At 37.1% G+C, this 27261-nt stretch overlaps 1 protein-coding gene across 1 annotated transcript; it reads left to right on the forward strand.

The window, feature by feature from the left end:
- The first annotated feature begins 894 nt into the window (after window positions 1-894).
- Window positions 895-25348, forward strand: LOC122676063 (arylacetamide deacetylase-like 2). The gene is made up of 5 exons (XM_043875371.1): window positions 895-1060; window positions 16207-16429; window positions 19612-19681; window positions 21599-21770; window positions 23723-25348. The coding sequence occupies exons 1-5, from the start codon at window positions 923-925 to the stop codon at window positions 24323-24325; spliced, it is 1206 nt and encodes a 401-aa protein (XP_043731306.1). The 5' UTR covers window positions 895-922; the 3' UTR covers window positions 24326-25348.
- Window positions 25349-27261: the final 1913 nt, after the last annotated feature.

Below are 27261 nucleotides of genomic sequence, written 5' to 3' on the forward strand. Positions count from 1 at the left end.
TTTTTGCTCAGTTTTCTCACCATTTTGTCCGGTACTTAGCATATATAAGATATGCAATAAATATTTGTTTAATGAATACATACTTTTTGCATGATCATCCAACTAAATAGATTAAAAAGATTCCCTTTCAATGTAAGGGAACACTTTATAAGTGTTTCTGGACTGGATGAATTAATTCTGCCAAGAACACTAGGTTCCACTCTTCTTGTCTAAAGCTCAGTTGACCAAAGTGGATTTTAATTTTATAATAATGTATGACAAAGGTATTAGCCTTCAGCATGACTAAATATTACCTGACAGGCTTTGGGGTTTTTTTTTGTGTGTGTAAGTGTGTGTGTTTGTTTTTAATCTTTTTTTCTTTTTCCTTTACACTATTCAGTAGTTTTTTTTTTTTTTTTTTAGTTATCTTTTTTATACATAGTATAAAGTATACATGTCAATTCACTTCTTCCTCCCCCTCTTGGAGTGTAAATGTTTGTTCCCTATGTCTGTGTCTCTATTTCTGTTTTGCAAAGAGATTCAAGCTCTTCACATTAATCTTTGCAAAATAAAAATAGGAGAAACAGACTTTATGGTTTATCTTGTGTTCTGTTTAGATTCATAGTAAAATTTATTGTGCTGAGTCAATGATAGTGGCACAGGATGAAAGAGCTTCTGCCAATGTTCTAAATTCTTTGCTACTCTGTCTGCATGTTTCATGAGACATATTGTGAACTGTGTTTCAGATAAAGTGTGTGTGTAGCTGTTGAACCAGCTACAACTGGTCATTCTTAATTTTGGAACTGAATGTTAGGTCAGCATGGTTAACATAGTCAGATTACTTGAGAGACACTGTCATGTACCTTTGTCCTACTACTTAGCATTTTAGTATATATACGGTGGCATTGTATCATTGCTACCCAGAGGTTGTGAAAAGAATATTATGGGGTACAAAATTTTATGCTTTGGACTGATTTGTATTCTTTTTGCTTTTTATATTTATACACCAATGCCAGAAAACATTGAAGAACCCTGGAAAGTAAGGATCATGGATGCTGCTACAAAAGCTACTTCACTTATGGTAATTTTTTTTTTCCAAGGGATTGGGATTCCTTGTTATAAGCAAATGTAAGGTTTCTTGTAATTAGTATTTTGAAAATGACTTTTTTTTTAGGATAAATCATTCAAATATTATTAATCTGTTTGATTTAATAAATCATTATAAACTACTGAATCTGTATAAAACATGGGAGATAAAATTTTGCTCTTAAAATAAATACAAAATATACTGTGCCAAGAATAAAAGAAATAATATTATTTAAGTGGAAAATTTAAGGGATTTTAAAGCAATTAATATTTTATATTTCTGAGAAAAACTAATCATGTATTTTCTTAAACTTACTCCTGTATACTGATTATATTTTTATATTTTGATGTACATATAGTATCTGTATTGTTTTAGTGTCTCTCTCAGTCATTTTTGAAGTTTTTAGCTTCTATACCTATAGTTTTTAAATATAGAGACTCAATTAACTTTTGTAATGTGGGTTATAGTTATTAGTATTTGCATTAGAAACTGACCTCATTAGAATACAATTCAGGGATTTCCCTGGTAGTCCAGTGGTTAAGGTTCCACACTTCCATTGCAGGGGGCCTGTGTACAATTCCTGGTAGCAGAACTTAGATCCTGCATGCCCCACAGTGTGGCAAAAAAAAGAAAAAGAGAAAGAAATCAATACACTTAATGATAATGATGTTAATATAATAAACCTATTAGAAGTTAAAATAAATAACAGTGATATTGTTTTCCATTCTTGCAAATCCCATTTATGTCTCACTTTATGGAAGAGAGCTGTAGTCACCATCTGCTTTTGCATTTAACCTGTTGCAATATTACATGTCGTGTAGCTTCTAGAAAATTCTACTACATGCTCATGAGGAAATTGGACTTTTAAAAAAGGCAGGAAGTATCAAAGTATTATGTGAATTTCCTGAATATCTCTCAGAGACCCACAAGAATTTGAAGCCCATACTTTGAAAACCACTGCTTTTGTCTATCTTCAATACTAAATTGCTACATTTTAGACTTTTTTGTGACAATACTAGAATTTGAACTAAGATCTACCTCAAGGAAAGTATCAGGCTCCCCTATCAAAGCATGCTGCTAACTGGAGGCCTTATAAATGATGTGAACAGTAGGAAGTTTGAGGGACAGTGCATCAACAGGCAGTAAGTGATCAGGGAAGACAGAGCAGTGTGTGGTACCAGGGAGTGGCTGTCTGGTGTGCTACCCAGAGAAGATGACAGATCTGTCAAACTAGATCCCAAGATATCTCCTGCCTGAAGTTAAAAGTGTGCCGCATGACCTGTTGCCTTCAGTGTTCCCTCTTATTGTGAATGCTTCACCTTTTCATTCACTGGATCAGAGAGAAAAATGAGCAAGTGCCAGCCGTAGAGAGATACTGCCATGTTATTGTCTGAAGAGCTTCTATAGTTTTAAACTTCAGAGTAACTAATGCTTATTTACTGCCCTGCTTCATCAATGTTAGTACATTCTGAAACCTTGCAATTGTAGAATTCAACTTCTAGTTTATCAAATGCAAAACAGAATTAAAATATTGCACATATAAAATAGAAATGGCTTTTGCATTTGCTTGACTATACATGCAAATTATTTTAGCAATCAATCAGCTTATAATTGCTCAAGTGATAATCACTTTGTTATTGTCATAAGTAAATTTTATAATGTGCAACAATTCTTGATCAAATGATGTGGAAAAACAAGACTACAGAGTTAGACATTCATATTTTTGGCTGCATAAAGTAGAAGAAAGAATATGAATTTAAAATTCAGATCTTAAAAAAGTCTACTTCATTTTTCTGTGGCTCAATTTCTTCAACTGTAAAGTGAGAAATCTATAAATTAATTGCACCATTACTATCAGAACAGGAGGACACGTTTTCCAAGACAGCATGTAGTGATGTCTAAAATGATAGCTGGTATTTGTTCAGTAGAAATCCAGTAAGTATCTACTCCCATCATCAGAGTTATCAGAAATAAGGGGCAAAAACCCTAAAAAAGTTAATTTCTTAAATTATTTTTATTAGAGTATAGTTGCTTTAGAGGATTGTGCTAGTTTCTACTGTACAGAAAGATGAATCACCCATTTACACGCATACATCCCCTCCTTTTTGGACTTCCTCCTCATTCATGTCACCACAGTGCGTTAAGTAGAGTTCACGTTAAAGTGATATATCTGCTAAATTGAAATTATCCTCACTATGATTATCTTCAACCAGCAATGAAAATATTTAAGAGTATTTTTCACATATATTGACAATGAAAAAATCTAAAGTTTACTGAGCTCTTATGATGTACCCTGTCCTGCTTCAATTTCCTTAAAACTATGATTTAACACTTACAGTTGCACTTTGAAGAAGTCACTATAGTTATCCTCATTTTATAATGAGGAAAATGAGGCACAGGGAATAAGAAGACCAAAGACACACAGGTAATAATTTTGAGAATTGAGAATCAAACCATACAGTCTATATTCAGACTACTTTTCTTCAACACTATGCCAAATTTTAAATTTTATTTTAGCTTTGCATAAAAGTCAGCCTATTGATTATAGAGTCCTATGTAGTCTAATACAGGTATAGGTTCATGTAACCAGCACCAAAATCAAAATATGAAAACATAACCCCCCAAATCACCTCAAATCACCTCATGCTTCCCTTTTTAGTAAACACTTCCACACCCTAAACATCTGGTAACTGCTGATCATTGTATGCCTGCACACTTTGTGTTTCTGAAATATCATAAATGGGTTCGTGTGTGTGTGTGTGTGTTCAGTCACTTCAGTCATTTCTGACTCTTTGAGACCCCATGGACTGTAGCCTGCTAGTCGCTTCTGTCCATGGGATTCTTTAGGCAAGAACACTGGAGTGGTTGCCATTCCCCTCTCCATGGGATCTTCTCCTCCCAGGGATCCTGCCTGTGTCTCCTGTGTCTCCCACATTGCAGGTGAGTTCTTTACCATGAGCCACCTGGGAAGCCCAGATGGGTTCATCTGCATGTGAATCATGCATCCAGCTTAATGGATTTCACTAAACATAATACATTTGAGAGACTTCCCTGTGGTTCAGTGGTTAAAAATTCACCTGCCAATGCAGGAGACCTGGATTTGATCCCTGGTCCGAGAAGATTCCACATGCACCGCATAGGCCATTCTCTTCTACAAGACAAGCCACCACAATGAAAACCCCCTACAATGCAATTATAGTTGCCCACACTTGCTGCAACTAAAGAAAGCATACACAGCAACAAAGACCCAGCACAGCCAAAAATAAAATAAATAAAAAAGAAAGATATATTCTAGAGTAATCCATGCATTGAGAGTATCACAAGTTCAACCCTTTCTAAAGCTGTGTAGTATTCCATTATGTGGTTGTATCATGAAAGTGAAAGTGAAAGGCACTCAGTTGTGTCCGACTCTTTGCCACCCCATAGACTATGCAATCCACAGGATTCTCCAGGCCAGAATACTGGAGTGGGTAGCCTTTCCCTTCTCCAGGGTCTTCCCACCCCAGGGATTGAACCCAGGTCTCCTGCACTGCAGGCAGATTCTTTACCAGTTGAGCCACAAGGGAAGCTGGATGTATCACGGCTTATTCTAAATAAACAGTTGAAAGATATTTGGGTTGTTCCCACTTTGGAGTGGATATGAATAAAGCTGAAAAAGCACTCATATACAGGATTTTGAATAAGCAAAAATTTTAATTTCTACCAGGTAAATACCTAGAATTAGATGTTCTGAGTCATGTTATAAATGTATATTTAACATATAGCAAACTGCCTAATTGCTTTTTAAAGAGCTAGTACAATTTGGCAATCAGACCAGCAAAATGTGAAAGTTTTAGTTGTTCTGTGTCCTTTCTACACCTAATATTTTCAATTATTTTAAGAGCAATTTTAATTATTGTTTCAAAATATTCGATTGTAGTACACATTTGCATTTCCTTTATGATTACAAGTATTGAGCATTGTTTCTTGTGTCTATATCTTATTCCATGTTTTTGTGGTGACATGCATGTCTAATTGTTCCTCCATTTTGAAAGATTGGTTCCTTGTTTTCCCTTTTTAACTATAGAGAGTTCTTCCTGTTGGGGATACAAGTCATTTGTTGTTGCTCAGTGCTAAGTTGTGTCAGACTTTTTGCAAACCCATTGACTACAGCATGCCAGGCTTTCTTCACTCTCTCCCAGACTTTGCTCAGGTTCTCGTCCATTGCCTCGGTGATGCTATCTAACCATTTCATGCTCTGTGGCCCTCTTCTCCTTTTGCTTTTAGTCTTTCCCAGAGCCAGGGTCTTTTCTAGAGAGTTGGTTCTTTGCATCAGGTGACCAGTGTATTAGTGCTTCAGCTTCAGCATCAGTCCTTCCAATGATTATTCAGAGTTGATTTCCTTTAGGATTGACTGGTTTGATCTCCTTGCAGTCCATGGAACTCTAAAGAGTCTTCTCCAGCACCACAATTTGAAGGCATCACTTCTTTGGTGCTCAGCCTTCTCTATGGTACAACTCTCACGTCTATACATTACAAATGGAGAAACCATAACTTTGACTATAGTTATGTCACTTTGTTTGCAAAGAGACATCTTTGTTTTTTAATATGCTGTCTAGGTTTGTCATAGCTTTCCTTCCAAGGAGCAAGCAATTTTTATGGCTGCAGTCAACTCTGCAATGATTTTGGAGGCCAAAAAAAAAAAAAAAAAATCTGTCATTGCTTCTACTTTTTCTCCATCCATTTGCCATGAAGTAATGGGACATGTGGTCATGTATGGATGTGAGAGTTGGACTGTGAAGAAAGCTGAGTGCTGAAAAATTGATGCTTTTAAACTATGGTGTTGGAGAAGACTCTTGAGAGTTCCTTGGACTGCAAGGAGATCCAACCAGTCCATCCTAAAGGAGATCAGTCCTGGGTGCTCATTGGAAGGACTGATGCTGAAGCTGAAACTCCAATACATTGGCCAGTTGATGCAAAGAGTTGACTCATTGGAAAAGACCCTGATGCTGGGAGGGATTGGGGTCAGGAGGAGAAGGGGCCGACAGAGGATGAGATGGCTGGATGGCATCACTGACTCTATGGGCATGAGTTTGAGGAGACTCCCAGAGTTGGTGATAGACAGGAAGGCCTGGCGTGCTGCGATTCATGGGGTCGCAAAGAGCCGGACATGACTGAGCAACTGAACTGAAGTGAAATGAACTGAATATTCCATTGTGTATATGTTTACTACAGCTTTCTTATCCATTCGTCTGCCCATGGACATCTGGGTTGCTTCCATGTCCTAGCGATTGTGAACAGTGCTGCAATGAACATTGGGATACGTGTGTCTCCTTCAATTCTGGTTTCTTTGGTGTGTATGCCCAGCAGTGGGATTGCTGGGTCGTGTGGCAGTTCTATATCCAGGTTTTAAGGAATCTCCATTCTTCTCCATAGCGGCTGTACTAGTTTGCATTCCCACCAACAGTGTAAGAGGGTTCCCTTTTCTCCACACCCTCTCTAGCATTTGTTATTTAGAGACTTTCTGATGGCAGTCTTTCTGACTGGCATGAGATAGTACCTCATTTATGGTTTTGATTTGCGTTTATCTGATTATGAGTGATGTTGAGTATCTTTTCATGTATTTGTTAGCCATCTGTATATCTTCTTTGGAGACATGCCTGTTTAGTTCTTTGGCCCATTTTTTGATTCATTTTTTGAGCTCAGTCACTCAGTCGTGTCCGACTCTTTGTGACCCCATGAACTACAGCACACCAGGCCTCCCTGTCCATCACCAACTCCTGGAGTCCACCCAAACCCATGGCCATTGAGTTGATGATGCCATCCAACCATCTCATCATCTGTCATACCCTTCTCCTCCTGTCCTCAATCTTTCCCAGCATCAGGGTCTTTTCAAATGTGTCAGCTCTTCACATCAGGTGACCAAAGTATTGGAGTTTCAGCTTCAACATCAGTCCTTCCAAAGAACACCCAGGACTGATCTCCTTTATGATGGACTGGTTGGATCTCCTTGAGGTCCAAGGGACTCTCAAAAGTCTTCTCCAACACCACATTCAAAAGCATCAATTCTTCTGCACTCAGCTTCCTTTATGGTCCAACACTCTCATCGATACATGATCACTGGAAAAACCACAGCCTTGACTAGATGGACCTTTGTTGGCCAAGTAATGTCTCTGCTTTTTAGTATGCTGTCTAGGTTGGTCATAACTTTCCTTCCAAGGAGTAAGCATCTTTTAATTTCATGGCTGCAATCACCATCTGCAGTGATTTTGGAGCCCTAGAAAATAAAGTCTGGTACTGTTTCCCCATCTATTTGCCATGAAGTGATGGGACCAGATGCCATGATCTTAGTTTTCTGAATGTTGAGCTTTAAGCCAACTTTTTCACTCTCCTCTTTCACTTTCATCAAGAGACTCTTTGCTTCTTCACTTTCTGCCATAAGGGTGGTGTCATCTGCATATCTGAGGTTATTGATATTTCTCCTGGCAATCTTGATTCCAGCTTGTGTTTCCTCCAGCCCAGCATGTCTTATGATGTACTCTGCATATAAGTTAAATAAGCAGGTGACAATATACAGCCTTGACATACTCCTTTTCCTATTTTTTGATTGGGTGGTTTATTTTTCTGGTATGTAGTTGCATAAGCTGCTTGTATGTTTTGGAGATTAATTCTTTGTCAGTAACTTCATTTGCTATTATTTTCTCCCATTCTGAAGGTTGTCTTTTTGCCTTGGTTTCTTCAATGTGCAAAAGCTTTTAAGTTTAATTAGGTCCCATTTGTTTATTTTTGCTTTTATTTCCATTACTCTGGGAGGTGGGTCATAGAGGATCTCACTATGATTTATGTCAGAGAGTGTTCTTTCTATGTTTTCCTCTAGGAGTTTTATAGTTTCTGGTCTTACATTTAGATCTTTAATCCATTTTGAGTTTATTTTTGTGTGTGGCGTTAGACAGTGTTCTAGTTTCATTCTTTTACAAGTGGTTGGCTGGTTTTCCCAGCACCAATTGTTAAAGAGATTGTCTTTTCTCCATTGTATATTTTTGCCTCCTTTTTCAAAGATTAGGTGTCCATAGGTGCATGGATTTATCTCTGGGCTTTTTGTTTTTTTCCATTGATCTATATTTCTGTCTTTGTGCCAGTACCATACTGTCTTGATGTCTCTAGCTTTGTAGTATAGTCTGAAGTCAGGCAAATTGATTCCTCCAGTCCATTCTTCTTTTTCAAGATTGCTTTGGCTATTCTAGGTTTTTTGTTTCCATACAAATTGTGAAATTATTTGTTCTAGTTCTGTGAAAAATACCATTGGTAGCTTGATAGGGATTGCACTGAATCTATAGATTGCTGTGGCTAGTATACTCATTTTCACTACATTGATTCTTCCAATCCACAAGCATGGTATATTTATCCATCTATATGTATCATCTTTGATTCCTTCATCAGAGTTTTATAGTTTTCTATATATAGGTCTTTTGTTTCTTTAGGTAAATTTATTTCTAAGTATTTTATTCTTTTCATTGCAATGATGAATGGGATTTTCCCCTTAATTTCTCTTTCTGTTTTCTCATTGTTAGTGTATGGGAATGCAAAAGATTTCTGTGTATTAATTTTATATCCTGTAACTTTACTTTATTCATTGATTAGCTCTAATAATTTTCTGGTGGTATCATCAGGGTTTTCTATGTAGAGGTTCACATCATCTGCAAACAGAGTTTTACTTCTTCTTTTCCAATCTGGATTCCTTTTATCTCTTTTTCTTCTCTGTTCAGTCTCTTAATATTTTTCTCTGCTCCATTTCTCATAGGCTGTTTTGTAAAACATAATTTAGCCATATATTATATGTAGAGTAGTACAAATAGTATATATTGCAGTGGCCTAGAAAAATGTATTTACATCTTGTCAATTACTAGGCATCTAGCTTGGGTCAGAAACTGGAACTTTCTAGGTCTCAGTATCCTCATCATTAAAGCACACTGCTTATATGATTTTTTAAAATAAGTCATAAAATTTAAGCAACCTCTGATAGCTATAATAATAAATGCTGTGTAATGTTCTTTTTCTCCACAATATTTCACAATTATTTTTTTTTGTGTGTGACTATTCAGTGGAAGATACTACAAAGATATTAGAAGCCTACCAAAAACAGTAAATAGAGCTTGATTCCAATGGCATGCAATTTACAAATAGCGTTGTTTTTTTTTCTCCAAGTCTTTCTTAAAAACAGGAATGTGTTTGCAGTTCAAAAAATGGGCATAGTTTTATTAGTAAAGTCATAAGCATACACTTTATGAAATTTTATATAAATTAAATTACAATGAGTTAAATGAAAATATTTAGAATACCCAAAGAAGTTGAAAATCTTTTCTCAAATAATTTTTCAGATAAAATTTATAATTTATAATTAAGAAATAAATAGGCCAATATAAGATAAGCTGCAAGTAAATTGACCACATTACTCATTTAAAAAACACTATATATATGGATTTATTTAGAAGCACCTGACAGAATGTGGTCCACTGGAGAAGGGAATGGCAAAGCACTTCAATATTCTTGCCTTGAGAACCTCATGAACAGTATAAAAAGGCAAAATGATAGGATACTGAAACAGGAACTCCCAAGGTTGGTAGGTGCCAAATATGCTACTGGAGATCAGTGGAGAAATAACTCCAAAAAAAATGAAGGGATGGAGCCAAAGCAAAAACAATATCCAGTTGTGGATGTGACTGGTGATAGAAGCAAGGTCTGATGCTGTAAAGAGCAATATTGCATAGGAACCTGGAATGTTAGGTCCATGAATCAAGGCAAATTGGAGGTGGTCAAACAGGAGATGGCAAGAGTGAATGTCAAATTCTAGGAATCAGTGAACTAAAATGGACTGGAATGGTTGAATTTAACTCAGATGACCATTGTATCTACTACTGTGGGCAGGAATCCCTTAGAAGAAATGGAGTAGCCATCAGGATCAACAAAAGAGTCCGAAATGCAGTACTTGGATGCAATCTCAAAAATGACAGAATGATCTCTGTTCATTTCCAAGGCAAACCATTCAATATCACGGTAGTCCAAGCCTATGCCCCAACCAGTAATGCTGAAGAAGGTGAAGTTGAATGGGTCTATGAAGACATACAAGACCTTTTAGAACTAACACCCCCAAAAAGATGTCCTTTCCATTATAGGGGACTGGAATGCAAAAGTAGGAAGTCAAGAAACACCTGGAGTAACAACCAAATTTGGCCTTGGAGTACAGAATGAAGCAGGGCAAAGGCTAATAGAGTTTTGCCAAGAGAACACACTGGTCATAGCAAACACCCTCTTCCAACAACACAAGAGAAGACACTACACATGGACATCATCAGATGGTCAACAGTGAAATCAGATTGATTACATTCTTTGCAGCCAAAGATGGAGAAGCTCTATACAGTCAGCAAAAACAAGACCAGGAGCTGACTATGGCTCAGATCATGAACTCCTTATTGCCATATTCAGACTTAAACTGAAGAAAGTAGGGATAACCACTAGGCCATTCAGGTATGACCTAAATCAAATCCCTTATGACTATACAGTGGAAGTGAGAAATAGATTTAAGGGATTAGATCTGATAGACAGAGAGCCTGATGAACTATGGACAGAGTTTCATGGCATTGTACAGAAGACAGGGATCAAGACCATCCCTATGGAAAAGAAATGCAAAAAGGCAAAATGGTTGTCTGAAGAGGCCTTACAAATAGCTGTGAAAAGAAGAGAAACAAAAAGCAAAGTAGAAAAGGAAAGATAGTCCCATTTGAATGCAGAGTTCCAAAGAATAGCCAGGACAGATAAGAAAGCCTTCCTCAGCGATCAATGCAAAGAAATAGAGGAAAACAACAGAATGGGAAAGACTAGAGATCTCTTCAAGAAAATTAGAGATATCAAGGGAACATTTCAGGCAAAGATGGGCTCAATAAAGGACAGAAATGGTATGGACCTAACAGAAGCAGAAGATGTTAAAAGAAGAAGTGGCAAGAATACACAGAAGAATTGTACAAAAAAGATCTTCACGACCCAGATAATCACAATGGTGTGATCACTCACCTAGAGCCAGACATCCTGGAATGTGAAGTCAAGTGGACCTTAGAAAGCATCACTACGAACAAAGCTAGTGGATGTGATGGAATTCCAATTGAGCTATTTCAAATCCTGAAAGATGATGCTGTGAAAGTGCTGCACTCAATATGTCAGCAAATTTGGAAAACTCAGCAGTGGCCACAGGGCTGCAAAAGGTCCTTTTTCATTTCAATCCCTAAGAAAGGCAATCCAAAAGAATGCTCAAACTACCACACAATTGCACTTGTCTCACATGCTAGTGAAGTAATGTTCAAAATTCTCCAAGCCAGGCTTCAGCAATATGTGAACCATGAACTTCCAGATGTTCAAGCTGATTTTAGAAAAGGCAGAGGAACCAGAGATCAAATTGCCAATATCCACTGGATCATCGAAAAAGCAAGAGAGTTCCAGAATAACATCTATTTCTGCTTTATTGACTATGCCAAAGCCTTTGGCTGTGTGGATCACAATAAACTGTGGAAATTTCTTAAAGAGATGGGAATACCACACCTGACCTGCCTCTTGAGAAACCTGTATGCAGGTCAGGAAGCAACAGTTAGAACTGGACATGGAACAACAGACTGGTTCCAAATAGGAAAAGGAGTATGTCAAGGCTGTATATTGTCACCCTGCTTATTTAACTTCTATGCAGAGTGCATCATGAGAAACGCTGGGCTGGAAGACGCACAAACTGGAATCAAGATTGCCGGAAGAAATATCAATAACCTCAGATATGCAGATGACACCACCCTTATGGCAGAAAGTGAAGAGGAACTAAAAAGCCTCTTGGTGAAAGTGAAAGAGGAGAGTGAAAAAGTTGGCTTAAAACTTAACATTCAGAAAACTAAGATCATGGCATCTGGTCCCATCACTTCATGGGAAATAGATGGGGAGACAGTGGAAACAGTGTCAGACTTTATTTTGGGGGGCTCCAAAATCACTGCAGATGGTGATTGCAGCCATGAAATTAAAAGATGCTTACTCCTTGGAAGGAAATTTATGACCAACCTAGACAGCATATTAAAAAGCAGAGACATTACTTTTCCAACAAAGGTCTATCTGGTCAAGGCTATGGTTTTTCCAGTGGTCATGTATGGATATGAAAGTTGGACTGTGAAGAAAGCTGAGCACAGAAGAATTGATGCTTTTGAACTGTGGTGTTGGAGAAGACTTTTGAGAGTCCCTTGGACTGCAAGGAGATCCAACCAGTCCGTCCTAAAGGAGATCCGTCCTGGGTGTTCTTTGGAAGGACTGATGCTGAAGCTGAAACTCCAGTACTTTGGCCACCTGATGCAAAGAATTGACTCATTGGAAAAGACCCTGATGCTGGGAGGGATTGGGGTCAGGAGGAGAAGGGGCCGACAGAGGATGAGATGGCTGGATGGCATCACCGACTCGATGGGCATGAGTTTGAGTAAACTCCGGGAGCTGGTTATGGACAGGGAGGCCTGGTATGCTGCTATTCATGGGGTCGCAAAGAGTCAGACATGACTGAGTGACTGAGCTGAACTGAACTGAACTGAACCTATAGTATATGTGTTAGGATGTACAATGAGACCTCTACAGTATTATTATATTTATTTAATTTTTAATATCAAAAACATTTTGTATTGGGGTATAGGCAATGAACAATGCTGTGATAGTTCCAGGTGAACAATGAAGGGACTCAGTCATACACATACATGTATCCATTCTCCCCCAAACACCCCTCCCATCCAGGCTGGCACATAATGTTGAGCTGAGTTTCATGTGCTATAAAGTAGATTTTTGTTGGTTATCCATTTTAAATATAGCAGTATTGCATGACCTTCCCCAAATTCTTAACTATCCCTTCCCTTGGGCAGATGTGAGTATGTTTTCTAAGTCTGTGAACCTCTTTCTGCTCAGTAAGTAAGTTCATGTGTTCATTTCTTTTTAGATTCCACATATAAGGGATGTCATATAATATTTCTATTTCTCTCTATGACTTAGTTCACTCAGTATGACACTCTCTAGGTCCATTCATGTTGCTGCAAATGGCCTTATTTCACTCTTTTTAATGACTGAGCTATAGTGAATTGTATACATGTACCACCTCTTTATCCATTCCCCTGTCAATGGACATCTAGGTTGTTTTCATGTCTTGGTTATTGTACACAGTGCTGCAATTAATACTCAGGTGCATGTATCTTTTCAGGCCCTTTTCTTTCCTGTATATATGCCCAGGAGTGGGATTGCAGGGTCACATGGTAGCTCTACTTTTAGTTTTTTAAGGAATTTCCATATTGTTCCAATAGTGGCTCTACCAATTACATTCCCACCAACAGTGCAGGAGGGTACCCTTCTCTTCACATCCTCTCCAGCATTTGTTGTTTGTGGATTTTTTGATGAGAGTCATTTTGACTGATGTGAGGTGATATTTCATTGTAGTTTTGATTTGCATTTCTCTAATAGCTAGTGCTGTTGAACATCTTTTCCTGTGCCTGTTGGCTATCTGTGTGTCCTCTTTAGAGAAATGTCTGCTCAAGTCTTCTGTCCATTTTTTTTTTTAAATTTTTTTATTAGTTGGAGGCTAATTACTTCACAACATTTCAGTGGGTTTTGTCATACATTGATATGAATCAGCCATAGATTTACACGTATTCCCCATCCCGATCCCCCCTCCCACCTCCCTCTCCACCCGATTCCTCTGGGTCTTCCCAGTGCACCAGGCCCGAGCACTTGTCTCATGCATCCCACCTGGGCTGGTGATCTGTTTCACCATAGGTAGTATACATGCTGTTCTTTTGAAACATCCCACCCTCACCTTCTCCCACAGAGTTCAAAAATCTGTTCTGTATTTCTGTGTCTCTTATTCCGTTTTGCATATAGGGTTATCATTACCATCTTTCTAAATTCCATATATATGTGTTAGTATGCTGTAATGTTCTTTATCTTTCTGGCTTACTTCACTCTGTATAAGGGGCTCCAGTTTCATCCATCTCATTAGGACTGGTTCAAATGAATTCTTTTTGATGGCTGAGTAATATTCCATGGTGTATATGTACCACAGCTTCCTTATCCATTCATCTGCTGATGGGCATCTAGGTTGCTTCCATGTCCTGGCTATTATAAACAGTGCTGCGATGAACATTGGGGTGCACGTGTCTCTTTCAGATCTGGTTTCCTCAGTGTGTATGCCCAGAAGTGGGATTGCTGGGTCATATGGCAGTTCTATTTCCAGTTTTTTAAGGAATCTCCACACTGTTTTCCATAGGGGCTGTACTAGTTTGCATTCCCACCAACAGTGTAAGAGGGTTCCCTTTTCTCCACACCCTCTCCAGCATTTATTGCTTGTAGACTTTTGGAAAGCAGCCATCCTGACTGGTGTGTAATGGTACCTCATTGTGGTTTTGATATGCATTTCTCTAATAATGAGTGATGTAAATCACAGCAAGATCCTCTATGACCCACCTCCCAGAATATTGGAAATAAAAGCAAAACTAAACAAATGGGATCTAATGAAACTTAAAAGCTTTTGCACTACAAAGGAAACTATAAGTAAGGTGAAAAGACAGCCGTCAGATTGGGAGAAAATAATAGCAAATGAAGAAACAGACAAAGGATTAATCTCAAAAATATACAAGCAACTCCTGCAGCTCAATTCCAGAAAAATAAATGACCCAATCAAAAAATGGGCCAGAGAACTAAACAGACATTTCTCCAAAGAAGACATACAGATGGCTAACAAACACATGAAAAGGTGCTCAACATCACTCATTATTAGAGAAATGCAAATCAAAACCACAATGAGGTACCTTCTGTCCATTTTTTGATTGGGTTGTTTTGATGCTATTAAGTGTCGTAAGCTGTTTGTAAATTCTGGAGACTAACCCCTTATCAGTCACATCACTTGCAAATATTTCCTCCCAATCTGTGGGTTGTCTTTCTGTTTATTGTTTCCTTTGCTGTGCAAAAGCTTTTGAGTAGGTACCATTTGTTTATTTTTGCTTTTATTTTTATTATTTTGGGAGATGGATTGAAAAAGATTTTGCTGTGATTTATGTCAGAGAGTGTTCTGCCTATGTTTTCCTCTAAGAGTTTTGTAGTGTCTGGTCTAACGTTTAGGCCTTTAATCCATTTTGAGCTTATTTTTTGTGCAGAGAGTTAGTGTGTTAGTCATTCAGTCGTGTCCGACTCTTTGCAACACCATGGACTGTGGCCCGCCAGGCTCCTCCTCTGTTCATGGGATTCTCCAGTCAAGAATACTGGAGTAGATTGCCATTCCCTTCTCCAGTATGAAGTTAAAGAATGATCTAATTTCATTTCTTTACATGTAGCTGTCCAGTTTTCCCAGCACCATTTGTTGAGAGACTGTCTTTCCTACATTATGTAGTCTTGCCTCCTTTGTCATAGATTAATTGACTATAGGTGCATGAGTTTATTTCCGGGTTTTCTATCCTGTTCCATTGACCTATATTTCTATTTTTTTGTACCAATACCACACTGTTTGATGATTGGTGCTCTGTAGTATTAGTTAGGGAGCCTGATTCCTCCAGCTCTGTTTTTCTTTTTAATAATTGCTTTGGCTATTCAGGCTCTTTTGTGTCTCCTTACACAATTCTGAGATTTTTTTTTGTTTTAGTTCTCTGAAAAATGCCAATGTTAATTTGATAGGGATTGCATTGAATCTGTAGTTTGTCTTGGGTAGTATAGTCATTTTGACAATATTGATTCTTTCAGTTCATAAACATGGTATATCTTTCCATCTGTTTGTGTCTTCTTTGATTTCTTTCATCAGCATCTTATACCTTTCAGAGTACAGGTCTTTTGTCTCTTAGGTAGGCTTATACTTAGGTATTTTATCCTTTTTGATGCAACAGTAAATGAAATTGCTTCTTAAATTTCTCTTTCTGATCTTTTGTTGTTAGTGTATAGAAATGAAACAGATTTCTGTGTATTAATTTTGCAACCTGCAACTTTACCAAATTCATTGATGAGTTCTAGTAGTTTTATGGTATTATTCATCTTTTATTCTTCCTCTTTGAGTATATATTTATATGTATTGATATTACTAAAAACTGAAATATTTAAAGTTCTAATTTTTTTGTTTGTTTTGACAGTCTACTATATTGGAAAAAATAGGCCTTAAAAGATTTGATGAATTGTTTTCCATAATAATAAAACTGGACTATACACAACCAATTTCAGATGAAAATGTTACAGTGATGGATACAACGTTTAGTGATATTCCAGTACGTTTGTACTTGCCGAAGAGGAAGAGAGAAAGCCAGAGACCAGCTGTAATTTTTATTCATGGTGGTGCCTTTGTCTTAGGAAGTTACAGTAAGTACTTTTTATATAAGCAAATGTTTGTGAGTATATGTGTTTGTATGTGTTGCACATTATAAGTATTTATATTAAAATAATTTTTGTATATTATATTTGGCAGAACTTTTGTTTATATAATTTATGTTTGTAAGTAAGTGTACTTAGCAGAGAGATAAACTATATCAGTCAAGGTTCATATATATATCTTCATATACTTTTTTGTAAATAAATCATAAAAATATCAGGTGAGATTTTTGCTTTAAAAAAGTTATTATCAAATAAAGTTACACTGACAATGTATAATGGGAGATTCAAGTAGTAAACTTAAAGTTTAAGTTTGAAATTACCTGATGACATGATTTTAGGTTCAGAAAAACAGAAGTGAATAAGATGATTTAAATGTTTGTTCAGAAGTGATAATATCTGCAACTTCCAAGTAGCAAATGTATACTCATATTGTAGACAGTGATGCATCAATACTTATCACATTGAGGCTTAGAATCCAATGCATATTTTTGAACTTGAAAAATAAAATACACCTGAGTAATCAAGTACCTCTCCTCAAGTATATTTCTGTCTAATGTTTGGAGATGATTCCAAGAGGTATGATGGAATAGCTAAGACAGTTACACACTCATGTACATTCCCAAACAGACACAAACTCAAACATGCTCAAACATACACACACACTCACATACACACATATATACACAGTTGCTTTTAGACTATTGATATTATTGATCTACCATACAGCACAGAATATGATTGATATTGTATTGAAGAAACTCCAAAATGTAAGGAACAAATGAAAAGACACCTTTCATCAAAGAGACACAGCCTGAGTGATTATATCTAGAATTTTGATTTTATGATCTGTTAACATTTCAAAATAACCACAAATGCTACAGTAGTTTGGTGAGTGGTCCACTCTTATTTGATAGATACTCACAATATTAGGATATGTATTATTATCATGCTTTTAGAGGTAAGGTAGCTACAGAATGGTTCAGTAACTTGTTCCAAGTCCTATTAGCAAGTGGAGGGACCAAAAACCAAACCAAGGCCTGTCAGCAGAATCAACAGACTTAACCCTCACACCACTGGTGAGCAGTCTCATCCTATGAACCCTCAAGGTGGTTTTAAGATGTTGTCTCTTGTGTGTATTTAGTTCCTATCCTTCATATCAATGCAATTTTCAAAACCTCATGCTCTTTCAAGTCTCTCAGCTTATCCTCCCTCATCTATCAAGAATGTCTGTGCAAATTCAGCAACCATCCACTCTTTACTCCTTGCCAACCATATATGTCCTCAAAAATTATAGACTGTATTAAGTCTTAACTTTACTTCTTTCTACTTACATTGTAGAAAATGCATTTTTATCTTTGCCAAGATTTAATCTCTTTTTTGTCTGTGGTCATATTTCCTACTATTGTTAGGATTTTAATCAATATTTTTCTTCTATCTATAAATGTGTCCTCTCTATTGGCACCTAAACATGTTATAACATCTTCTACCTTGATCTTCCTTGGTTCCAAATATCTCTCTCTAGATAGTCACTTATCACTCTCTTATCTTTCTCAGGCTCATTTTTATACACTGTGGAATCCAATTTCTCCTTTAATAATTCTTAAATTGTGTAATTTGACAATGATCCCTCCTCTTTGCTTCACTGAAATTCTCTGCTCCTTTGGTTTCTATGAAACAAACTTCTTTTGATTTTTGCCTCTCCCCCTTAACTTCACATGTTCCTCTTTCTTTAAAATAAAGCAAATATAAACAAATGCACAAAATGGGCCTGTTTTTAGATTTTTTTTTCCATTTATTTTTATTAGTTGGAGGCTAATTACTTTACAATATTGTGGTGGTTTTTGCCATACATTGACATGAATCAGCCATGGATTCACATGTATTTCCCATCCCGATCCCCCCTCCCACCTCCCTCTCCACCCGATTCCCCTGGGTCTTCCCAGTGCACCAGGCTCGAGCACTTGTCTCATGCATCCAGCCTGGGCTGGTGATCTGTTTCACCCTAGATAATATACATGTTTCGATGCTGTTCCCTCGAAACATCCCACCCTCGCCTTCTCCCACAGAGTCCAAAAGTCTGTTCTATACATCTGTGTCTCTTTTTCTGTTTTGCATATAGGGTTATCGTTACCATCTTTCTAAATTCCATATATATGCATTAGTCTGTTTTTAGATTTTTATAAGTGTTCGTGTTCTCCAGTAGCCCTTTCATTAGTTTTTGACTCTGCATGCTCTTGTATTTAGACCTTTCCACTTTTCAGCACTACCCCTCACACCTATGCTGTTGAATTCCAAAGCTATACCTCCAGCTGTAACCACGGTCCTAAGTTTAAGATCAATATGTATAGAACTTCAGAGCTTGCCAGCATATTTGGAGGAACCACAGATAATTTAAGGTTAACATGATTAAACAACCTGAATCATATCTACTCCCCACCCCAATAGTCTAGGAAAAAAAATAAACCCAAATAAACAACAAAAGTAAAAACAACTTCAAGAAAACAAGCAGAGGAACTGCTCCTCAGCTGTTCTATGAATGTGAGAATTGCAATCGATTACTTATTGTACCTTAGCATCTACGTTTAGTAACCAATTCTGTCCACCTGTCTTCCTAAATAGCTTTTTCTCTCTCTCCACACTTAAAAAAATTATTATTTTTATTTCCTTCTGTTGCTTCTCCTTTTTTTTTTTTTTGCTCACCACTATTTCCTTGTTTATGTCACCCTTTTTCTAATTTGCTTCTGTTATATGCTAATCTGGTCATAAATTTTATAACTAAATTCTTTGGTAAGATCTATCGCCTTGTTGACAAAGAAATCTTTAGTGTAGCATCCAAGTACTGGTACCGGTATTCCTATTTTCCAATGTGGTTTCACTTTATATCCTACTTCTGTCTCAATACTTGTTTCAGTTGTACTTAACAGTTAATTCCCTGAGCTCTGTATGTATTCTCATGATTCTTTGAGTGTATTTCCTTCTGCAGTGACCTTCCCCATTTGGTGGCAGCCATCAAATCTTTCATCTCTGGATCCTAACATGCGGCAGCAGGAAACGTGGAAGTGTGAGGATCACACCAATTAATCATATTTCTGTCAGCTTTCACAGTGTTGTCGGTTTTCAATTGCCATTTATTTACAGGGCAGATGTTCATATTAATTTCTTCATTTCAGAGCACACACCCTTGGACCTCCTGAATAGATGGACGGCAAACAAAGTCGATGCAGTTGTTGTTGCAGTGGAGTAAGACCGTGATTTTTACTAAGATTCTTGCCCTTGTGACATAGTTTTGGTTTCCAAAGAAGGCACCCAAGCCTCCCAGAGGGCTTGGGACCTAGGGATCTTACATTCATGTTAGTAGCTTTTGCTAATGTTACATTATCTTATCTTCCTCAAAGGTACTTAGTTTCCCTTCAACCTCTGTCATTGCACAGACTTCTGAGAGGCACCACAGGCTGAACGTCTTTGGCAACACAGCTGTGGTACTTCTAGAAATGTCTAGGCGCTTAGCTACCCATTATGCACTTGGGATGTTGAGTTTTGTGGTTTTTTTTCTTTTCAGTTGGTGATAAAAGATTAATTTTATAGATTTTTTTTTTTCACTGAAGTGCCATTCTTTACCATATTGTGTTAGTTTCAAGTATACAGCAAAGTGATATAATTACACTCATATATATTCTTTTTTAGATTCATTTTCATTATAGTTTATTAGAAGATATTGGTTACATAGATACTCTTAATTGGAGAAACATCAGATGCAAATGTTGGGACCGTCTGAAAATTTAAAATCATTCTCAAAATGAGAGAACTTAAGTGCTAATGATTTTTCCAACAATATACAAGAAAAACTAGCATATGTCCAGTACTATGTAATCTATTCAGGGGTTCTCTGTACTTCATTTTCATAATGAAGTTTTTTTCCCCATTTTCCAATCAGTTAAGTAGATTTAAGTTAAGCAAACAGAGAACACAGTAGTGTTTCTGTTAATTGAGAACTTAAGGGTATTAAATAGAGCATACAAGTGCAACCACTGCTGTCCTACTCACTAATGCTGCCTCAGGGCAACCAGAAGAGTCAGATGTTTTCAGAGGTACTTCTTATTTACAGTAGTTAGGATGCTCTCCCTTTCTCTCTGTAATTGAACCTAATATACCACTTTCTTATTTTAAGATGCTTTTAAAATCGTGATGCGTATTGTACTGAGTTTAAGAATTCAATCAGTTACTTCTGATATTTGTTCTTTCTTTGTACCCTGAAGACCATTTAAAGTAACAATACATTTTTGATATGCTATTTTCCTTAATTTATACTACATTTCAGATATTTTAGATATTGTTACAATATGACAAGATTGCAAGGGTCATCAGGTCAGCATTTAATGGTTGATACTGACATTATTAATTCACCAATTCTTTTGCAAAGTAAGGTTACTATTATAGGTAGAAATAATACAGCCCAATAGAGTTCACCTCAATATTGGAAGAAAAAATTTAAAAAATATATATATATATAGTGGATACATTAACAGATGCTCTAACAATTTGTCTTAGAATGACATTTACAGTTGTCATGCAAGATCACTTACTATATTTAAATATTTATTTTGAATTGTGTTTTCATGTCATATGTAAGCTCATACTCATGTACTCAGCTTATGATACAAATTCTGATAACAGAACACACTATTTTGTAGAATTTTTACCTAAATAAATTTCTAACATAAGACCTCTACAAATCATTCATTCTCAGATTTGCTGCTTTGAAAATCTAGTGCACACTCTTAATATGGTTGTGAAAATATTTGCTACCAACTGCATTTGAGAATCTAATAAATGCTACAGAAAGATCATCTCCCCTATTGATTGCACATTTGCTGAAAAAATTCTATACAATTTTATGAGGATAAAGATAGAATCCTGATCTCTTTCATCTTCCATAGAACAAATATTTTAAAAACATTATACAAGAATCTACATTTTATTTTAAAAACAGAAGTTAGTAGGAAGTCCAGGTGTGACTGATGACACTAAAGATCGAAAGTAGGGCCAATTTTGTTCTCTGGACCTGCTGGTTAAATCGAGAGATACGTGGATATACGCAACTGAAGTTTAAACCTAAATGCTTTGTCTCTTTCTTTCTTTCTTTTTTTTTTCCTGAAGCCCTAGACTAGGTCCTCAATATCCATTTCCTGTTACCCAGGAGGATGTTGCCTCTGTGGTCAAATTCTTTCTACAGGATAAAATCCTTGCAAAATATGGAGTGGACCCCAATCGAGTTTGTATTTCAGGTGATAGTTCTGGGGGCACACTTGCAGCAGGAGTGACTCAACTGGTAAGCTGTGTGTGTTATATGTTATATATATATTTATAACACATACACACATGCTATAACTCTAACACAAAATAATCATTTTCTTTGTTAGGATATTTTTAATGGTTTTATATTTTAAGCTATTAAGTGGGGAAAAAAAAAAAACAGAAGAAACCCTCCTGTCCTTTTACATAATTTTACCATTAGACAATGCGGCTTTAGCAGCATTGAGGAAAAGTGACATATAGTAGTAAGAAAGGCTTTTAATTAGTTAACAATTTTGAAGGAAACAGAACAATGTCTAGGAATCACTGTTTAATATGACAAGGGATTTTTTGTTCTCCTTAGCTATTGTAGTTCATGTATTTCAGTGGAATGTTAGCAGATAACATTTGGGCCACATGGCATGCTTGCAAGGAAGAATCACTAGTGTAATAAAAAAGAAAATGGTCTATGTTAAAACCATTGCTGTGTGCAGTTAAATAATTGTTGTTCCCAATAACTAATATAGTTGAAAAATGAATTCAGTACAATAGATAATTTTTACCCCCAAAACTAAATTTTATGGACCAAAACTAACATAAGAAGAAGGATACCTACCAGTAAAACCAGCAGGCTCTTCTAGCTCCTCTTGTATGACTTTGCTACTAGCCTGGGAAAGTATTGGTTGAGTTTCTCTCATTTTTGATCTCTCATTCTGCCTCATTTTTGTTTTTGAGGTTGCTGTTGTTTCCTCCACTCTGCTTATGACATGAGCCAGTTGATTTAGAAAATAATCTGTATGGAGGACACTGGGAAGGGATCAAGGGCATAAGAGAGATTGTTAGACAGATTTGTTTTTCTTCATTGTCTTTTTGAAACTGTGCTCCCACTATACCTTGAGTGTGTAGTTTGCAGTTGGTTGGATATCACGTCTCCTTGTGAGGTTCTACTGGGATTAATTTCAATTAATTCTCATTTTGTATGTCAGCTACTTCTGGGAGGGGTTAGCATTAAGAAACACCCTCCAGAGAGTGAGCCTTTCATGTGTAGTGGCAACTGGTATATTCATTTCTATAGATGTCACCATTGAGGCTGTTGGTCTGGGGTTAGGCTCCTCAGATTACTTTTAAGTTTTCTTCTTTAGAGTGCAGAGGTAAAATCAAAGGAAAGGAAAATATATGGTGGCTCATCTCACCCCATAGTTGAGATATTAGGATGCTTCTTATTTCTGTAAGGAAGAAAAACTTCAAATACAATGCTCCATGTCTTTTTTTGCCCTTAAAAATTTCATTAATTACTATGCTTATTTCCCACCACACTACACTTTTGTCTTTTGGTTTTCTCCAAAAGACAAGTTGTTTATTGTGCGTGTGTGTGCTCAGTCACTTCAGGCATATCTGATTCTTTGTGGCCCCATGGACTCTAACACACTAGGTTCCACTGTCCATGGAAGTTTCCAGGCAAGAATACTGGGGTGGGTTGCCATTTCCTACTCCAGGGGATCTTCCTGACCTAGAGATCAAACCCATGTCTCTTGTGTCTCCTGCACTGCAGGCAGATTCTTTACCACTAGTGCCACTATACTGTCTTCTCCAAAAGACAAATGGTATGTTAGGAATATTTTTTTTAACTTGATTGAACTCCATTTGAATTTAGTTAATATGTGAGTTTGAGTAATGGTATTCTATTATTACATTCATTATTTCTTCTCAGGTTACTGTAGGTCAGATTTTTCAGTATAGACTGCTTGTTCACAGGAATTACATAATTATTTTTTTTTTATTTGGTTGTCATATGTGAGTAAACCTGTGTGTGAAGCATTATTGATGAAAGTGGGATGACACTTTTTAAAGCACTCAATGTGCAACTATGAGGTACTATATCATTCTTGTAATTATTTACATAAAAGCTGATGTGACTGGAGGAAAGCCTCCTACTCCTATAGCGTGGAAGGCTTGGACTCACTCACATTTTACTGCATCTTTTTTCAGATACAGAATGATCCAGAATTCAAAAATAAATTTAAAGCACAAGCTTTAATCTACCCTGGCTTACAGCTAGTTGATTTGTCCTTGCCATCTCACCAAGAATTTGAGCATGGTCCACTTCTGTCAATGAAACTGGCAATCAGACTTGCAAGCCTACATTTGACCCAGGATAAAGCACTCGCCCAGGCAATGATGAAAAATCAACACATGCCTCATGGATCAATGCATCTGTTCAAGTTGGTTAACTGGAGCACCTTCCTTCCTGAGAAGTACAAGAAAAACCATGTATATACTGAACCAATTCTTGGAAGACTTAACCCTTCGTATTCAATACTTTTGGATAGTAGGTTATCACCCTTGGCAGTCAATGATTCCCAGTTGCAAAATCTGCCCTTAACTTATATCCTCACCTGTCAACATGATGTTCTAAGAGATGATGGACTTATGTATGTCTCACGACTTCAAAATGTTGGAGTTAAAGTTTCTCATGACCATATGGAGGATGGAATCCATGGAGCTTTATCATTCATGACCTCGCCAATGTACTTACAACTAGGCATTAGAATAAAAGATAAGTATATTAATTGGCTAGAAGAAAATCTGTAAGTAGTACATATAACTAACTAGCTAATCAGTGTTATAGTCCAAAGGCTATGTTTTGAGATTTGTGAATTTAAGTGACAGTATGATGTTAGTTTTGATCAATCAAGGTTTAAATCAAAGCAAAATTATTGTGTATCTTTGAAAAAACTTAATTTCCCTAATATTAGATCTTGATAAAAAGGAGACTGTACCATATTTATCCCAATAAATGTAATTTATTCAGAGTGATACATATTAAATATTCACAAATTTCATAGTAAAGTATAAAAATAAGTATGATTATAGGCAACATACACATGATAGTTTCCTAGTAGTGACATGAATGGTAATGGTGAGTGACAAGTAATTTTAAGAAAGGAAAATTGCAATGGCTTTTAGATGAGATTGGGAAGCAATACCTTTCAAGCCTTTTTATCATTTAGTGGCCCATACATTAGTTTTATCCTCTCTGTATAAATCATTAGTTTTCTTTCACTCACACAAAATCTGCTTTCAGACGTATCGCTAGCCTTCTTTGCTGATACAGGGAAAAGGCCAACATCTGAACTGTAAATCCTTTCAAAAGCCTAAAATTTTAGCCCATACTCAAATGTTTAGAAACATCAACCCAGAAGATAGATGAGTTACTCCACTGATTTCTACGTGCTGATTATCCAAGATGTCCCCTCACCAACTGTACATTGCAGTAAGTATTGGGTATTCTATTATTTTGAACTTCTGGACTGATACATTTATCTTTACAGGGAGCTATATAACTAGAAAGATATTTAAGCTGATGATATCTGAACCTATGGACTCTCCCGTGATGATGGGGCCCACACTCATGTTAGTCTAGGTGAACCTCATGAATAAAATTCATTCCCATTAGGACACGTCATAAACAGTGTCTCCTTTTCTGAAGTCCCTGTGACGCTACTCTTTGCATGCTGTTGTTCTGTGTCTTTTTTTAAACTGAGTAAATTTGGTGCTGTCTAAGTGTAATTGTATTTGCTCATTTGTTTGATAATCTAATCCCCAAACACATTGCTTGAGTCTGCAGCTTCATTATTTGCTTTTTGGTCATCTCAGCACCTAATCTGTTCTCCAATCTCTTAACATATTCTACCATGTTAAGCTCTTCCCTGAAATCCAAACACTGAACTATTATATCAGGACCCACAAGTATAGACTATTCTGTTTTTCACTGGTATTTGTTGTCTCAGCCCATGTATGAAATAGCATCTTATTCAACAATCATCTAGTTGTGTTTTTTATAAAAGAGAGACACTATTCAAAGATATTGTCTTAAATCAGATGAAAAAAATTTGCTTGCCTGAATTAATCATTGGAATCATGTGAATCTTTGTGGTTCAAGATTCATTCTGTAAACATCATTAATTACATTAATCATAAAACTTAACATAAAGCTTATAGCTTATATGTTAAAGCTTATGTTAAAGCTTATATGTTAGGTCAGTATTACAAACCAGCAAGTTGATATGTAAATACTACAGTGACTAACACACGATTATTGAGGAGAGGAAGGTCTGTGGCATTGAGGACAATTTTTAAACTATGAAAAATTTATGACTCATGCAGATATAAAAATACAGATATGTTAAAGACTATATTTTAATTCAATTCATTCAGTAAGATAACCAAGCCACTGTTATACAAAAGATAATTCAGAGGACCAATATAATAAAAAGAGGTCAAAGACAATGAGCAATAGAGGGTGTGCTTAATGTAGACAATGCATAGTTGTAAAATATTTCAAAGGCCATAGTATACTAGACCCAGATAACCTAGAGGAACACACAGATGATACAGAAGAAAGAAGATCTCTTTATTCTAGGCAACACAGAAGATCAGTTTTGTATTAAAGTACATTCTTTTTCCTTTAGTGGAAAGAAGGACAAGATGATAGTGAAGTTCTCAACTCTTTAAAGCATCAGAAAAATTTGCTAGGTGAATTATATCTGTAGTTGTAGAGCTGTATCAGTGAGCCAATTAAAGAGCTTTAGGAGAGGGGGAGAATCAAGATGGCAGAGGCATAGGAAGTCAAATCACCTCCTCCCACAGAAACATTGAAAATACAAGTGGAAAGATTCACACAGAAAAGCTCCTGAGAATTGACAGGAGACCTCAGATCTCTGAAAAGACAAGGAAACTTCCATGTAATCAGGAAAGAACAAAAGGAAGAAGAAAAAGAAGGAATCAGTCCTGTGCCCAAGGGAGGCAGCCGTGAAGAAGGAAAGGTTCCCACAACTCTGGAAGTCTTCTTATCAGCGAGGAGATCAGCCTGGACAGATGGGAAATTTCAGAGCCTAAGCGGAGAGAGCAGCAATCCATCTGTGGAAGGCATAACAGAGAGTAACTTGTCCAGAGGGTCCCCACAACCTAGACAGTCCTCTGCTGGTAGGGGTGAGAGGTGCATGCTGACACTCAGATTCAAGAGCTCAGTCCCAGGGAGAGGACCAGGGTTGGACATGGAAACAGCTGAAAAGTTCAGGCTGTAGCAACTGAGGGTGTACTAGGAAGAAGCCTGGGCCTGCCAGAGCGGTGAGGCACCATTATTGGGAGATGCCCAAGGAGAGGGGTGGGACCGCTGTGAAAGTGTCTTTCCCCGTGAGAGCCCTCAGGCTCCAAGCACCTCCCAGAGGAGCTCTGGGGATGGGCACAAGTCGCCACTGCTGTCCTGGGCTCCAAAGATGGGCACTGGCCACCTCTTCCAGACCACAGGCAGATGCCAGGCTCTGCATCTGTGGACCCAGAAGGGTATGGGCAATTCCTACCACTACAAATTTCAAATTTTGCCAGTGGGCCCCAGGACCACCCCCTCCACTGACTCAAACAGGCACAGAGAGCTTCCCAAACTAGTAATTCCACCAACAGGCCATAGGACCTGCCCACGCTGGCCCAGCAAGGAGCTGACAGCTCTGGCCTCTAGGAATTCCACC

This window comes from Cervus elaphus, chromosome 19 (assembly GCF_910594005.1).
Source record: "Cervus elaphus chromosome 19, mCerEla1.1, whole genome shotgun sequence".
NCBI lineage: Eukaryota > Metazoa > Chordata > Mammalia > Artiodactyla > Cervidae > Cervus > Cervus elaphus.

What these genes read in the sequence shown, in the direction of transcription:
- LOC122676063 (XM_043875371.1), top strand. Translation starts at nt 923, where the DNA reads ATGGGGTACAAAATTTTATGCTTTGGACTGATTTGTATTCTTTTTGCT. An exon ending in GCAGTTGTTGTTGCAGTGGA is followed by an intron (nt 19,682 to 21,598) that starts GTAAGACCGTGA and finishes TTTTTCCTGAAG; the next exon opens with CCCTAGACTAGGTCCTCAAT. An exon ending in CAGCAGGAGTGACTCAACTG is followed by an intron (nt 21,771 to 23,722) that starts GTAAGCTGTGTG and finishes ATCTTTTTTCAG; the next exon opens with ATACAGAATGATCCAGAATT.